This window comes from Corvus hawaiiensis, chromosome 5 (assembly GCF_020740725.1).
Source record: "Corvus hawaiiensis isolate bCorHaw1 chromosome 5, bCorHaw1.pri.cur, whole genome shotgun sequence".
NCBI classification, from domain to species: domain Eukaryota; kingdom Metazoa; phylum Chordata; class Aves; order Passeriformes; family Corvidae; genus Corvus; species Corvus hawaiiensis.
The window spans coordinates 49,263,351-49,280,057 of record NC_063217.1 but is presented as its reverse complement, the minus strand read 5'-3'; the positions used below and the strand labels follow the sequence as shown (position 1 = coordinate 49,280,057).

Here is a 16,707-nt window from a genome sequence, read left to right as displayed (position 1 = left end):
CTGGGCCAGGGAATCGCAGGACTGCAAAGTCCAGAAGCCTTGGATCAGTGGCACAGTGATGCTACACTGAAGCTGTGAGTGCTGGAACAACTAGGATCCTAACCTGGACCAGAATACTTTTTTAAGACCCTTTTTCTTTAAATTAGGACTCTTAACTACAGCCCACCTTCTAGACCATGAGGTTCAGGAGCGCTACAGTTTGACAGTCATGGCTCTTGATGACGGCAGCCCAGCTCTCTCTGCCACACAAGTTCTAACCATCATTGTTCTTGATGTGAATGATGAGACCCCAGTATTTCTGAAGCAACTTTACAAGACTGCAGTTCATGAAAACCAAGATCCAGGGGAGTTTGTCATAAAAGTGGAGGCTGTGGACCGAGATGCAGGTAATTTGTGTCCTTTTGCTAGTAATTTACTTCTGGACCATAATAGACCAATCCGATCTTGCTGCCTTGCGTGTACAGCTCTTGTGCTTTTCCCAAGGTAATGTCTGACTTTTGAGTTTCAAAATATGGGTTTTGATTTAGACTCTCAATCTTCAGTCGGGGCTTGGAGGTATTCTGACTTGCACTCTTGGGTAGCTTCAGCTCTGACGGGTATATTAAATGTAAAATGTGTGCTTGTGTGACACAGCATATTGTAGCATTCATGGGAAGAAAGCCAACGTGTTCCGGTTATAAATCAGCAAACAGTATTCAACTCAATATCTGAACACTTTCTTGCTCTCAAACAGAGTGTTTTGGATAAAGTAGTTAACTAGTCAAGAGTCCTGGTTTTGTAACAGAACTGGCAAATATGTACTCATCTTTTCTGACCAGAGAGGGGCACTGTCATCCAAGATTTTCCAGCTGGTTGCACTGTGAAGGGATTGTGAAAGCTGCTCCTCATTTTAAATAGGACTTTACATGCTAAAGAATGCTAATGCATTGCTTTTCAAAAATACACAGAATGCATGAATAGGATGTGGGTATGGTTCATCTCCTCAGTGAATCACATGTGAGGACTAAACCTGAGTCTGCTAAGCAACAGAAACTTCCCTCCAGTTCTTCAACTACCTGCTCTTTTGAACTGTCTAAAATGTATAGCATACGATGTTACAGGTAGTCCATGTGCTGGAGCAGTTATATAGGGTCTGTGTGATAAATAATAAAACCTGGAAAGAGAGGTAAATATTACAATACTGCTGTGTTTGGCCCAAAGGTAGTCTCAACTCTGTGAATGACTTCCTTTTTAATGTGGGTTCACTTTCTGTACTTCCTTTAAAATTGTGTAAGACTGTGCTATCCTAAAAGTAGATAATGGAGCTTGTTAGTAAAATAATCTTTTGTATTTGGTAAGATTTGTAATTTTAATGTAGAGCACATACTGATTACAAAAGGCTGTTGTGAGCTCAGTAGAGGTGTTATACAGAAAAGGCATTTCCCCAAAAGTATGTAAAGTATTTAGAAATTAGGAATGGGTAGGTATCCCTGTCTGTTATGATCTTCAGAACAGCTGAGCTGCACTGCAGTCTGCCTCTGTATCCCACTCTTCCAAGTATTTTCTTTCTTTTGTGGATCACAATACTTAAAAAAGGTGATATTTGAAGAAAGGTTTGCAAGATAGAGAAGAAAACAGTGAGAATTTGCTTGAATTCTTCTCCCTTCTTTTCCATCCCTTGTAATTTTTCACATCTTGTGGGAAATACAGCAGAAAGGAAATTTCCAGAGCAGTTAGTGGGAGGGAGTTGGGGTGGCTTGGCAGGGTGGAGAGGAAGGGCATTCCAAGTGTACTGGGTGGCACAGTGTGCGCCTGCCTGTTCAGACACTTTGGGCTGGAGCACTGTTGTGGCTGATGGCTCCTTCCTGCCATTTTTTTAAAGTGCATTTTCCAGTAACCACAGTCCTTCTGTTGGGTCTTTTTCTTGCATTTGCATGATTTGGCCCCATGTCATGGATGTGTAACTGTATTGTTTCAAATTAACATTGAAGTGATGTTCATTATGTAAGAAAGATTTGATTTATATAGGAGTCATATAAATACAATTCTACTCACTTTTCTTACATTTTTGGAACACAATTTTTAAATAAGATGACTCCTGTCATGGTGTTCTTCTTTTTTTTTTTTTTTTTTTACATCATATATTTATTTTTACACACTCTTTAAATTGCAGTTCACATCCCAGTAATATTTGCATACTCTCAGAGGAGGGCTTTCTCCAATCACATTTTTTTGTTCACTTCATATGTTCCCTGAGTGACCACTGGGAGGAACCAGTCATTATCAACCTTTTATTTTCCTTTCTGCTTCATTCTCTGTGACTGGAAGGGGATCTTTTTGCGGGGAAGTCACAAGTAACATTTCTGACTTTGGAATGGTTTTCTTTCACATGAATATCCCTGAAACGTCTTGTTCAGCTACCTCCCTCCTGCACATTATGAGACCTGCACCTTCTGCATCTCTATGTTGCCTGACTTTGGGAGCCTTTTGGTAGCCCTCCATGCCCTCACCCCCCCACCCAGCTGACATCTGACAGCTCAACATCAGTAAATGCAAGTGTAAAAACTGTTAATGTTGGAAAATATGCGTGTTGGAAAAATACACATGGGAAAGCAAAGATACCAGCAGCATATTTAAGATAGGCCAGGGTTTTTTCTTGAGGTAGGTCTTTGCAGAACTGAACTAGCATTTGACAAGGTCTGCTTTTAAGCTGATGTGCACCTCTGTGGTTCAATAGTCATGTCTGGAGCCTTAGGAGAAAAATCTTAAAAGGTTAATAGGAACCATTGACTTAGAGTTATGAGACAGTGCTTACTGCCATTCATTAGACATTATTGTAAAGTCCTATGAAGATGGGACTTGAGTCTGGATTTGGGGCAGGGGGGACATTTTTTATTTCAGTTCGTAATTTCAGCCCCTAAAATGTGACCAGTACTACTGAATAATTAACCAGCAGGCTGGATTGAGTGCAAATGTGCTAGCTAGCTGCTGTGCTGTGATGTGTAAATGTGTAGTCATCACGCTCCTCTCCTGGGCAGGGTGTGCAGCTTTTTCCTAATGCTTTTTTACACTCCTAGCAGCTGAATATGGGAAAGGAGGCAGTCAATGCTTGGTAAATAAATGTAATTAAGCTCTCATGTATCTGTGTCCTTTAAGAGTTAAAAGTTTTAACTTCAGCATTGTGTGAATAGCTAACTTGGATGGCATCCTTGGTTATTCAGCACTGGCTGTGTGTAATGTCCATTGTGGAATCTGCCAGAGAAGGAACTGGGTTGAAGCAGTTCAGTTGCAGGAGGCGAGGAGCTAATAGTTAGTATCGGACCTGCAGCTTCATGTCTCTTTTTTTCCATCTGGAGCATTTTGGTGATTAAGGGTAGATAAATGCAGGCAGAACTGTGAATGTCTTTTAAAATTTAGTTGAATGGTACCTAATATGGGCAGATCAGATAAATATATGTTAGTAACCTGAGACTTTGAAGATATTCACCTTGATTGTCCTCACTGATGTGGTTTTTCTTCCTTCCTCTGTAAAGCTGAAAGGATTTCTGTAACTCATTTTTCCTCCTGCTGAGTATTGTATGAATATGTCCCTCCCTTGACTTAGTTAGGTGCAAATACTTTTACAGTAGTAATTATCTTAATCAAATTTCAGTAGCACTATCAACCACTTAACAAAGCTATTCAAAGGCAAATGAAGTCAAGGATGTTAAAAACTGTTGGCTCTGTTTCTGCTGTCACATGGGTGTTTCTCCATCAACTCCAGTGCAGATTGTCCTGTGCTTGACTGCAGCAGATGAGAACAGGCAGGCAGTGTTTGACATTGAAAAGAAGTTTTTGTATGACTAGAAGTGTCACGTGATTTTTCAGGTGTGCCAACTGTCCCTACCCTATTAAAGGACTAATTTCTTGGTGGGAAAAACACCGAATGGTTGAATGAAACTTATGAAAATTTTCAAAAAAATAAAGGGGCAAAATAGGCCAACCCTGCAGGTATAATGTAGGATGAAACTCATTGAAGGTAGTAATAGAACTGTGATGGAGATGACATTATACTTTCCTTGGGAGGATGTTGAAACTAGGAGAAATATGAAAGAAATTATCTTATAACCATAATAGGTGAGAAAGTTGAGTCTCATTGCCTGTTCAGCTAAGGTGGGCAACTTTGAAAGAAAGGCTTCTAAAAACCTGTGTGGTTTTAGCCTATTTCCTAGAGAAAGATGGGAAGGCTAATATCCCTGTACTACATACAAATGGTAGGTCTGATCAAGAGCTGTATGGAATTGTAATTCAGAAAAACTTGGAGGGAGAGGAAAGAGACAAATAAGCAGACCTGAATGTGAGGAGACTTGCTGTGTTTTACTAAGACTTCCATTCTGTTTTAAAGGACTGAATTCCGTGCTTCAGTATGAAATCTTACCAGGAGCTGGTTATGAGAAATTCAAGATGAACTCGAACAGTGGAGAACTCATAACAGCTGCACCACTGGACAGGGAAACCCAGGAGGTTTTCAGTATTAAAGGTAGCAGTGTGAAATATCTATGAATGCCTCTAGAGCGGGAAGTGAGAATGAGTGTGGTGTTACTATCAGAGTTACTTTTTTCATGCCTTCTGAATTAGATGCAAGTGGTAAGATTTTCCAGTACAGAAGGGCATATGCTTTTTGCATAGCATGAATAAATCTCCTACTCTGATATTATTAAGGAACATCTGTTGTTGCACCCACAGCCATTGAATGAAATTTGCTTTCTTTTTATTGATCTTAGTTTTGGTTCGGGACAGTGGAACCCCGTCGCTGTCAAGCAGAGTGACAGTAATCTGCACAGTGCTGGATGAAAATGATCACTCTCCCACATTTCTTCTTCCTCCCTCTGAGATCTTCATTCCAGAGAACCAAGAGCCTTCTGTTGTTTACATTATCCGGGCTATAGATATGGATGCTGGCTATAACGGAGCTCTAAGATACAAAATAATTGGTAAGTTACATTCCATCATTTTTGTTGGTATAAATCAGGGGGTAAATAAACAGCAGCATCCAAGTTTTAGACTAGTCTTGACTTTACCAGGCCTCCTGAGCTCCCATCTTGTCCACATGCTTCTTTTATGTGGAAAAGAAAAGAGATCTTTCACCCTTTTGTCAGCACTAATAAGCACTTCCCAGGCATACTTTCATTCTGCTTTCTGGATTTGAAATAGTACAGAAGAGAAAAACAAAAAAATATTAAATGCTGGAAGGAGCCATTAATCATGAAGGCATAATTTTGTCCTTTTTGTTGTAGTTGTAGAAGTCTGAATGTAAATATGCCCTCGAAAATAAGTGCTAGAATTAATTGAATTGTATTTATTTAATGCCATTTATTAAATTTTATTTCATGAGAGCTTCTTTCACCCAGCAATTAGTAATGTCATACTTAGCTTCTGTCTTGTCAAACTCTCCCTGTGTCCACTATGCCAATGTACACTCCACAGCTGTTCAAAGCCTCCTGTAATGTCTTTGGAAAAATACAAGTTTGCTGGGCTTAGTTTGGTTTGTGGCTCTCAGCAATAGCTCAAACATAGGCAGAGAGCTACTGTGGTAAAAGCCAACACATTTTTCTTTGAAGTAACAGTTATGAATTTCTTTGTTTTCTTGGTTTTAATGTCATTGTCTTCTATGACATATAATTTAATTACCTTTGGTCTTTATACATGCTATAAAGTATGTATGCCATTCACTGTTACTGAAAATGATGGCTTTTCCGTTGACTGCTTCATATTTATTCCCACTGCCCCCAAATCAAGACCTTGCACAACTCTTGAATTCCAAGAGAGAGGTTCTTAGAACAGGGAGCAAGCAATTACAATTGTCAGCAATGCTTTATGGATTTTTGGAATTTGTAACTAAGGTTGGGAAGAGGTCACTTCATGCAGCAGCATAGCTGCATGAGCTTTTATAAGATGGGCTGGTTTGGGAAAAAAGATATGCATGTGGCCAAATAGCCAGTCTGTAAATTGATATGACATTCTGCATTTGCTTTCATTGCCACCCACCGATTTAAATGAAATACAGGTTTTAATTTGTGTGAGAAATAAAATATGTGAAAGGCACATGAGCACACCAGCTGTATGAGCAATTGGACCTTGTTATTGCAAGTAGCACAGAGCATTCACAAGGGCTTCTTTTTTTAAGAGTACTTGCTTGTGATCATTTCATTTCTTATGTGTTTGAAAGGTGGAAATGTTGGAGAATACTTCACACTAAATAACACATCAGGCAAATTGCTGGTCACTCGTAGCTTAGACAGAGAAGACATCAGCAATTTCACTCTTGTAATTGAGTGCCATGACCTAGGCAGTCCCTCGAGAAGCTCCACTGCACAGATCTATCTAACAGTCTCGGATGAAAATGACCACAGCCCGTTGTTTGCAAAGACCCAGTACCAAATCTCTGTGACAGAAGACCTGGAGGAAGGCTCAGCCATCCTGGACCTCTCTGCTTCTGACGAAGACGATGGCCTGAATGGTGAAGTTATGTACTCCCTCATTGACGACACCTACGGAGCATTTGCTATCGACAGTGTCACAGGATCCATCGTTTCTACAAAGGCACTGGACCGGGAAACCAAGTCCCAGTACACATTTAGGGCTGTAGCAAGTGACTGTAGCACCCATTTTCCAAGGAGCACCACTGTCAGTGTTGTGGTGCACATTGATGATGTCAATGACAACGATCCTGTTTTTTTGCAGAGTCCTATCAAGGCCTTTGTGCCTGCTGAAACTGCTGTGAATGAGACAGTAGCCACTGTGAGAGCAGATGATGTGGATCTGGGATCCAATGGAGCTATTGTTTTTAATTTGATGATGGCAGAACCTGTATTTCAGATTGATGTGAAGACAGGTGACATCATTCTCCGGGAGCCCTTGGCTTCCAAGGACTTCAGTACCCAGCTGCTAGTGACAGCTTCAGATCAAGGCATCTCACCTCGAACAGCCACAGCTGTGGTCATTATCTTTACAGAAGAACAAGAGGAGGCCATCTCATTCAGCCACAGCCTGTATGAAGCAAGTGTGCCTGAGAACAGTGCAGCAGGTGGGCATGAAATCTCTCTTCTTGGAGTTGCCAATCTTGCCTCATTTTGGAATGGTAATTGTAATGAACAGTATAGGGAAACCTTTCTGTTCTGTGCAGCAGCAGGGAAAAGTTAATGTGGATGTAGCCAATACCCATTTGCCCATTTCCAGTGCACCAGCATGAAAAAAGATGCAATGGAGGAGGCATTGTCTGATCATCAGTGGGTTCATTCATTTAGCCAAATGGCTTTAATGATGGGTGGACTTGTTGTTTCACTGTGCAGTGCACACAAGCTCAGATGAGGTGAGTGTTGGGAACCAGGTGCAAATTGGCATTTCTTGTTTTCACAGTTCCCTTCACAAACTGTAGCAGCTTTCAGGAATACCTTAGTGAAGTTTCGGACTCTTCAGAAGAAGGAGAAAGGGGGGTAGAATAGGGTAGAGAAGTTCAGAGGCTGTTGGTACATTGCCACTCAGACAGGCTTCTACAGAGTCTCTCTAGGTAGAGCCTGCACTGTGGAATGCTACCTACAGACAAACCAGCTCCAGGCACATACAGATTTATTTGGATTTGTTCTGGATATTGACGAAAATTACTGCTCTACTTTTTATCATTCAAAGAACATTAGTAGTTATCCCTCCAGCCAGTTAGATGTGGTATATTCTCCTGCATCAGGGATTGGTTTTGTCCTAATGACGGGCAGAAAGGAGTGCCTTTCACATGTTTCTGTCCACAAATCTCACCATACCGTCAGCCAGATTATTTAAAGATCTGAACTGCACTATATTCTCAATTCAAACAGCTCATGAGGTTCACCTTGAACAAGTAGTTTATCCTCTTTATAATTCCAATTTCTCTCAGTAAAACAAAAGGAGCATTCTTTATATCCTAAGGGTTTTGTGAGACTAGTGAATTCATAGATCTTGAGTAACAGCCTGTATATTGGATTATGAATCAGTTAAATAAGAAATGTGTTAGTAATTTTGGAAAACCAATCAATATTCTTGGATGATTGCAAACAGAAGAGAGAATGAAGGGTGAAGATGGCTGTTGCAGTAATTACTGCTGTGGTTATTCAGCCATTCCTTCCTCTGTGCTTGTTTGGGACTACAAGCCAAATTTTCAAATTGTTACATTTAACGAAAGAAAATAAAGATCAGAGCTTTATGGCAATAGGTAAACTTCTCTGATCCAAGATTTTTTTTAAGTGTAGATATGTTCCTGGGTCAGGCTATAAAAGCCAGCCAGAAATTACAGAAATGCCCCGAGGAACCATGGTATCAGAATGCCATTGTGTTCTCCTATTCAATCTATGGAAATATAATTAAGATTCAATTTAAGTTGTTTTGATTAAAGGAAATTTAGCAAAGCTTCAGGATAAACAGGAGGGTTTGATCACAAAATGTTAGTTTGTGTTTAATAATACTTCTATTTGCTAAGAAGATCAAATTCTTTTCAGAATATAAGAGATTTTACTAAATACTAATACTGTTTATCTCTGCTTATACTATTTTCCTTTTTTCATGAGCATACATAAATATCAAATATTTTACATTTCAGTGGGGAAGAAAAGCATGATTGTAATTAAAACTCTCATAGAAGTTAGCTTTCAGGATAAATGTGATCCTGGGACCCCTACAAATGTGAATGGTTCCAGTGTATTCAGCCCAGGGAAGATTTACATTACATACTGATTATTTGTAGAACTGGTATTAATAAATGTGGCCTTTCTTCATAATTTTATTTCTGCCTCAACTGATGGAGGAGAAAAATGCTACGTTTATTTTAAAAAGAATAAAAAATGTGAATAATATAAACTACAAAAACCAAAGCCAAGGGTCCTTAGTTTTAATTTAGTCTAAACCCATCAAATGGATAAGTGCCTTGGGAACTGGTCCTTGTGGTCACATTTTCTTTAAGTGTTTGACCTCCAAGTTTAATAACCTTCAGAAAACCCCATTTTTCTATTCTTTTTTGTTTAATATTGAATATTTAGTGTCTTTAAATATTATAAACTGTATTACAACAGGCAGTAGAAGCTAGTCAATAAATAATCAAGTGACTGTGCCCTTCAGAGGGTAAGAAACCTTTATTATTCACCAAACTTCCAGCTGAATGGTTGTTTGCATAGCAGTTCCATGGAGACAGATTCATCAGTGTAACTTCTTGACTCCTCTGTGGTTTTTTCCTATTAGATATCATATATGTAACCCCTTAGTCTTTAAGTCACAGAATCAGAGAATGGGTCAGATTGGAAGTGACTACAATGGGTCATCTGGTCCCACCTCCCTGCTCAAGCAGAGTCATCCTGGAGCACATGGCACAGGAATGTGTCCAGGCAGTTCTTGAACCATTATCTCCATGTTCAGCTTTTCCTTTCGTGGCAATTAAGAGGTCTGAAGAAATAATGGAAGGGATGAACACAGGTTAGATGGCAAAGGATGGGGAAAAGAGACTATTATAATGAGTACTGAAGAGAGAAGAAAAACAACGATACAGTGATACAGTAGCTCAGTGTGGTGCTGGTGTTAGGACATCTGTATAAAAAAACCCATATATAAAACATGTATGTCCTAACACAGAATTCAGCAAATGTTTTGGAGCTGATTTGTCCAGGTAGCAAATGCTGTTCACACTGCCATGTTTTGGTTTTGAGTCTGCAGGCATAATGTTGGGATCTAGGCTGCATAAAACAGTTTGAGATACTTCCAAATGCAATTGGACAGTCTGTGATTAAACTGAAAACACCCCTAAATTTACACATATTACATCACTCTTCATGTCTTTCAATATTTTTAACTAATTCAGAGGTCAATTGCCTAGCATTTCAAGGCAATCTGACTGCTTTCTGCTTGGAACCTGATCTCCCTGCTGCCTTGCTCTATTGTCAGTGCTGATCTCAGCCTCAATGTGCTTTGCAGGCAGAAAGCTCCCTTTCCCTGATTTTTCCCTCTGTTAATAGCTACACAATGTGACCTCTGCTTGAGGCAATGTCTGAATCACAAATGATTGAAATGGCGAGTTCCAGCAGATGGATATTTTCTGTTGCTCTTTATCTGTGTAGGGCCGGTTATGTCACAACAGACCTCAGAGTTTGGTCATATTTTTTTGAAAATGAACTGTAAAATTCACTGTTTGGAGGAATAGTTTTCCATGAAAGGTATCAGAACACAAGAGATTTGATCTCTGCCAAAAAGAAGTTGTAAACAATTCTATCTGTGTAAAAAATGTGGAGTTTAAAGGATTGGAATATGAGGACCCAGAACAACAGTTTATTAATCAGCCTCTAAAAAATAAGGATTCAAGTAGAACTGCTGCTGCTTCCTTTATTTCTGGTAGTTTTTCTTCTTAAAGACACAAGCAAATAAACAAAAAGACTGCAGACAGCGTTAAAGATAAATAGGGATATTCTTCAGACCTTGCTTTTTTTATCTTTAACTCTCCTCTGAGGATGCTGTGGATGGTTGCCCTTGCAGTTTTCTGTAGCAAATCAAAGTTGCTTGACAAAGAAAATTCAACATACAGCCCCTTATTTTCGTTCCTAAAAAACCCCAGGTCAGCATTCACGTATCTGTCTTTACATATTAGACAGATGGATGTTGATTCCAGAGCTTTTCTTGTAAATATCTTACGAGTATATTGACAAGGACAGAAAATTGCATGTCAAAATTGGCGCCTTTTGTTTTTGACAGATTTTGAGAGCAAATAGTAAACCCTTAACAGAAAAATTCTGGTTTTTAAAAAGTAATATGTAACTGCTAAAATAAAAAAGGTATCAGATCATGGTAATAGCAGTGTTTCCTCTCATTTTTTATACTAAAATATTTTCCTCTGACATCCAGGGCACTGAGTATGAGCAGTATGACCTTTGTGATACAATAAAACAGCTAGTTGTCACTAATGCTGTTTGTAAGAGCTCAGGTTGCCTCATTCCACCACAGCTGCATGGAATCAATTACAATTTAATTAAATAATTAAAACTATTAAAATCAATTGCCATGTATGCTAGATAATTTCCTAAGTCACTTGAAAAGAACAATTATTTGGATGTTTTGATAATGGCTTTTAAACTTGCTACACCTTTGTTGAATGTGATGATTCTGAGCAGGATAATTTATTGAGTTCCATATTTTTCCTCTTATTGTATTCCAAACAGGATTTTTATTTCATATTGCTTGCATTCTATATTAAATTATTGGTCTTTTCATGGAATCTGGATTCTATATGAATTGACACATAGCTATGCACACAGTTTCATCTTTTCATTCTCTTTGTCAAAAGGTGGCTAATTAAAATTCTGAAGGATATTTCATTTAAGGTATTGCTCAAAACCCCAAATTGACTCCTGATAAACTGAGAAAAAAGAAACTGTTTCTGTTCATTCATGGGTAACATGATGCACCAAAAAAAAAGAAATTAGATATGACTTCAGGTAAGAGAGAGATCCATTGATTCATGTCAGTTTGCAATTAGGAAAAGTTAAATGTCATAATTTTATTTAGGCAGGTAAAGTTGTAATCAGATGTGTAGTTTACTGAGCAAAGAGGGATAGACAGTGCTTTGCCTATGAATTTGTAATACAAGAAAAATAATGGAAAATTATTTTTATTGTCTACTAAACTAATGATTAAGCACCTAACCTAGAACATAGTTGTGCATCTGCTATTAATACCAGTGCTATAAAATTAGAACAAAACCTTCTAGGGTGGACACGATGAAAATGTCTTATTGCTTCTATAGGTACATCACTTCTAACAGTAGAAGCTTATGAACACAAACTTACAGGAGAAGACATAAAATACAGCATCTTCAGTGGCCAGGAAATGTTCTCCATACACCCTATTACAGGTACATTTTTATAATTTTTTTTCAAGTGTCTGGGTGTACTTTAGAGCATTAGCAAGTTCCTATCACAAGAACAAGGGGCTAGATATCTTAAGAGTGCTCCCTAGTAATAATTCTGTTACACTGAACAGGTCATTAGTAAATCTAGGCAGTGTTGTAAACTTGATGTAAAAAGAAATTGGACACCAGCATACCTGTTTAAAACATTCAGTCCTGAGTTACTATTGGTCACCAGGTATTGGAAGTTAATAAACTACTGCTTTGTGATCCAAGCTGAGATGCCATCTTGTTTCTCATTGTAAAGTTTCCCAAAAACTCAGTAAACAAAATCCTTCAAAACACTTCTAATGTAGAAGCATTAGACTCGTGTTGATTTTAATGCTCTTTGTTTCAGGCAAAGCTCGACGCGTTTTTAAATGAAGTCTGGTTATTTTTTTGTGATTGTATTTCTGTTCTGCAGCAGGTCTGCTTTCACCTGCTCTTCAGTCAGGAATTCCAGGTGCCAGGAGTGTGGCATGTTCCCCATGTTCTCCTCTAAGGCACGTAAGAGAGCACAGCTACTCTGGTTACCTCTCAGTTCCTAAACGTCTGCAATAAGTTTGTCATCTGAATAGCTGTAGTCTCTGTTTCTGGGATGGCATACAGACAGTGTAAGCAGTTTTCCTCAGAAACAGCATAAATAGTTTGTACCCTCGACAAATAGCTTTCTCCCTGAGTTTCTGAAGGCTTTAACCTCTGATTATCCTGATGTCTCCAGGCATAAAAAGGCACACCACTGTAAAGCTATCATGGTTGATGCTGATGGACAATTAGAATAATTTTTTTAGATGAGGGGCACTTGAAGTTGCATACTTTTGATTTTCAAGTCCTTCTTATTTCACTGAAATAAAACAAGAGAGATTAGTCTTAAAAAACACCTTAGACCCAGACAAGTTTTTGCTGAGGAAGTGAATCTTCCCCAATATCACTTTCAAAACAAAAAAAAAAAAAAAAGAAAAATCAAGTGGTATTTTCAGTTTTTTTATCAAGCTAGGCTGAAAAATGGTTACATGATGCTTTGAAGAGTCTCATAATCACTCTCTTCACAAACAGGACTGGAATTTCTATAGCAGTGAATATGTCACAAGTCTTCTTTCAAGACATTTGATCCATTGTGGTTTCTTCTGTTTCCTTTCCTCTGCAGCCTTTCTTCTTTCTTAGAAAACATTAATTGAAGTTCAGCCTTTAAGGACTTTTAAAAGCAGCTCTTACATTAGCATAACTTTGATACCACTAATTCTCTACCCATTGCTTCTACAGCAGGGGTATTTTGAGCTGTACCAATGTCCTGCCTGTAATACATGTTCTGAACAGCCAAAGATCTGCTCTCCTCGTCTTTTCAAGCAGTGATGTTAATTAACCACACTTTGTAGACTTTCTACCACTTTAATTTTTTATTATACTGTAGAATCGTGGAAAGTAGAGTAGGAGGTGACTCAAAGACATGAACTAGTCTGTGCTCTGATGCAGAAGGGGAATCAGTTGTGCTGAAATCTGACAGAAATTTGTACTGTTCTTAAAAACCACCAGGGACAGTGATTCTGCAAACCCTCTCAAAAGTCTGCAAAAGTTTTGGCAGTTGGAAAGTTTTTTATTCCTATTTATCTGAATGTTTGCTGAAATGTTTTAAACTTATTACTTCTTAATCTAGTAAGAGTAGGCATAAGACAAAGGCAGCCCCCCCCTTCTCTCCCCCCCCCCCCCCATTATTTACATATTTGAAGACTGTTACTGCTTGGTGGTGTACCTCAAACTTGATTATTTGTTTCACTCTACACTACAGTCTTTCAGTTTGCTCTCTGTCATCTGGAAGTGTATTCCTTCAGCCACTGTCTGCTTTCTTTTCTCTGTAAACAGAATGTGATAATTTTTAAGTGTTGTGGTGAAAATAAAACACCTTTGAAATCTTTATGTTCAAGACACAGGCCCATAGACAATAGTTAATGTTTGCTTATCTTAGAAAATAAAAAATAAAAAGCACTAGTTTGGAGTGCCACAGTTGATGCGTTCTTATGCTATCCCAAGTTTGGGGTAACAGTATTCATGACGTCATTACTGAAAAGTCCATGCAAAACTGAATTTGAATTCTAATGAAAATTAATATACAAATTAGTATGTCTTATGCTTAGATGTAATGGAGGATTATGAGTATGTTCCTAGAACATTGAAACAATGACTACGGATTTCCAAGGACATTTCACTTTTCATGTGGAGATGTCCAGTTGTGCTTGTTGTCTCAATAAGTCTCATTATTTATTTATTTTTGGTAGAATAAAAGCTCAGGGGAAGGGGGCTCACTGCATCAGAAGGAGTCAGTGTTTCACCTCTCAGTCAGATACAGAAATTGATACAGCTGTTGCCTGATGTGGATTTTGATGGAGGGGAAGATACAGCCCCTCTCAGATGAGGGACGAGAGTCTCTTCTGACATGGCTGTCTCACTGTTGTGCCAAGGAGGACACCTCATGCAGACACTTTGTCTCTATCCCTCTGCTAGTAAATTGGCTTTGTTTTAGGAAATTGTCAGCATGGTGGTTGCTGAAAATTTACCTTTCCAAGATTTGTTCAGTAACTAGCATGTTCAGGTGATGGTAAGTAAAAAAAGGACACAATGGAGAGCTTGCTGGAATTCTGTCATGTGTTCAATGGAAGTGACCATATATGTTAGGAGTTTCATAACTCCATTTGTACACATTTTTTCCTGAATGAGTGTGTCACATCTTGAGATTTTTTTTTTTCCTTGTAATAAACCAGGTACAATCACAGTAAAAGAGCCAAAGTACCTTGATTATGAAGTTAAGTGTAAAATACATCTTACAGTTGTGGCTGAAAATAGCTTCAATTCAGCGTTCTGTGGGGTGACAGTTTTGATTCAAGATATGAATGACAATGTACCTAAATTTGAGCAAAGCTATTACAAAGCATCGGTATGGGAAGGCCAGAGTCCTAAAACAGACATCATACAGGTAAGTGGAAGTATATCTTCCCAAGCACAGCGCTGTAGTTAAGAAGAAGTTTGGCTGATCTGTTCATCACTATAATCTGGTTAGGTCTGTTCTGGACCTCTCTGTCTTAAAAACTGACAGTGGGGTTCTCGGTGTTGCTACTACTTTGCTTGGATATCTAAAATATTAAATGATTTTTTTTTTTCTAGGCCACATTTCAGATCGGGTCATTCATTCAGGTCTGTTAAGTTGAAAGAGAATTCTGTATCTTCTTGATAATTGTGCGCCTAGAATTTAAATTCTCTTTTTTTAAAAACATTCCATTTTTACCTTCAAGCAATTGAAAAATACCATTCAAGTCTGTGGTTCTGGTTACAATATAGGCTGGGTCTTGTATTAATGCCTCTGCTGAAAGGACTGTAGCAATAAAAAGAATACTTTCTACTCATCAGACTGGTGGAGTCAAACCCAAGTGTTCAATTTAAAATCTGATGCCTGAAGAACAGCTTGTCTTAATTTAAATGTGCAAACACTTCTTCCTCTGAATGGATCTATTCTCCCAAAATGTTTCCAGCTGGCCATGCTAGAGCAAAAGAAGACATCAGTTGGACTAGAAGAACACATAATTTCCTCAGTACATGTTCTTGCATTGCAAGTCAGGTCACGGTGAGGGTCATGTTAGGTACTAAAGATATTCCTTCTCTAGAGAATAAATAAATGAAAAGCTACAAATGCCTCCAGGGCACAGTGATTAGAAACTGATGGACATTGTATTTAGAGAAACATATGTCCAGGAATGGAGAAAAATCAAAAGGCAGTCAAGCAAAATTTTATGACCGAATACATTATATTAGGTTTCCTTTATTCAATCTGACTGGTTGCCTCTGCTATGTTTTGGATCCTGGACTCATTATAATGCTTGTTCAGCAACCAAAAAAATACAAAGACAACTCTTCAAAGAGTCAGAGGAGTTTTTGAGAAACCTGTTCACTGCTGACAAATGTTATTTATTCTGTTGCCAAATCTTTACAGATTGCCTCTGCCCTTTTTACATTTTCTGGTTGGTATTTTAAAAAGGTAATTAATGAACTATTCCATGAAAACTCTGAAAACTTAATAGTTCAATTATTTTGTCCTTTGTCTGTATAGCAGCGATACTTTAAAGGTCAGTCCCGTACTACTGAGTAAGTGCATTTTTATGTGCTCAACAGGGAGAGCATTCTAAGAGCAACCTAATAGTAAAATGATTACATTCAGCCCTAATGTTTTATGTAGCTGAATTTCAAATTACTCATTCATGTGCAGCCCATTGCAGTTCGTTAGCAGATTTTGTGACCTTGCATGACACTCAAGCTGGGGACAAAGATGATGATTTACTTAAATGTGTGCAGTCGAAAGGAAAGTAAACAGAAATACCTGACTGTAGTAAAAGCTTTTTCTTTCTGAAATCACATTCCACTGGTTTTAATTAAGCATCAGTTTTGCTTGCAAACAGGTATTTGCAACTGACCTTGACAGTGGGCTGAATGGAGAAACTGAATACTCAATTTTATCTGGTAATGAAAATGGAGCATTTCTAATTGATTCAACGCGAGGAATTCTAGCAACTAATACAGGCCTAGATTATGAAAACACTTCGTCTTACAGGTTTGTATGGAAGGTTCTCATAAAAATGTATTCTTTTTGTTCAGCTTGAGAATATTCATGTTACATATTTCATAGTTCCCTGTTGATATCCATTACGCACAGAACCTGAGTGCAAGTCAGACAGCACTGAGAACAGCACTAAAGCTGCCCATTTGTCCTATAGATTCTTGCATACTTACCAAATTTAGAGATAGAAATATAGTCT

The 16,707-nt window shown here is 38.3% G+C and overlaps 1 protein-coding gene across 1 annotated transcript in view; it reads left to right on the top strand.

Moving 5' to 3' along the window:
• The window catches only part of DCHS2 (dachsous cadherin-related 2), a 62,129-nt gene that overhangs the window by 33,748 nt on the left and 11,674 nt on the right, over positions 1-16,707 (top strand). The window contains exons 9-15 of the mRNA XM_048305108.1: positions 147-386; positions 4,364-4,498; positions 4,743-4,952; positions 6,188-7,045; positions 11,768-11,875; positions 14,665-14,876; positions 16,351-16,502. Coding sequence (XP_048161065.1) covers positions 147-386; positions 4,364-4,498; positions 4,743-4,952; positions 6,188-7,045; positions 11,768-11,875; positions 14,665-14,876; positions 16,351-16,502 — 1,915 coding nt within the window. The remainder of the gene's footprint in view (positions 1-146; positions 387-4,363; positions 4,499-4,742; positions 4,953-6,187; positions 7,046-11,767; positions 11,876-14,664; positions 14,877-16,350; positions 16,503-16,707) is intronic.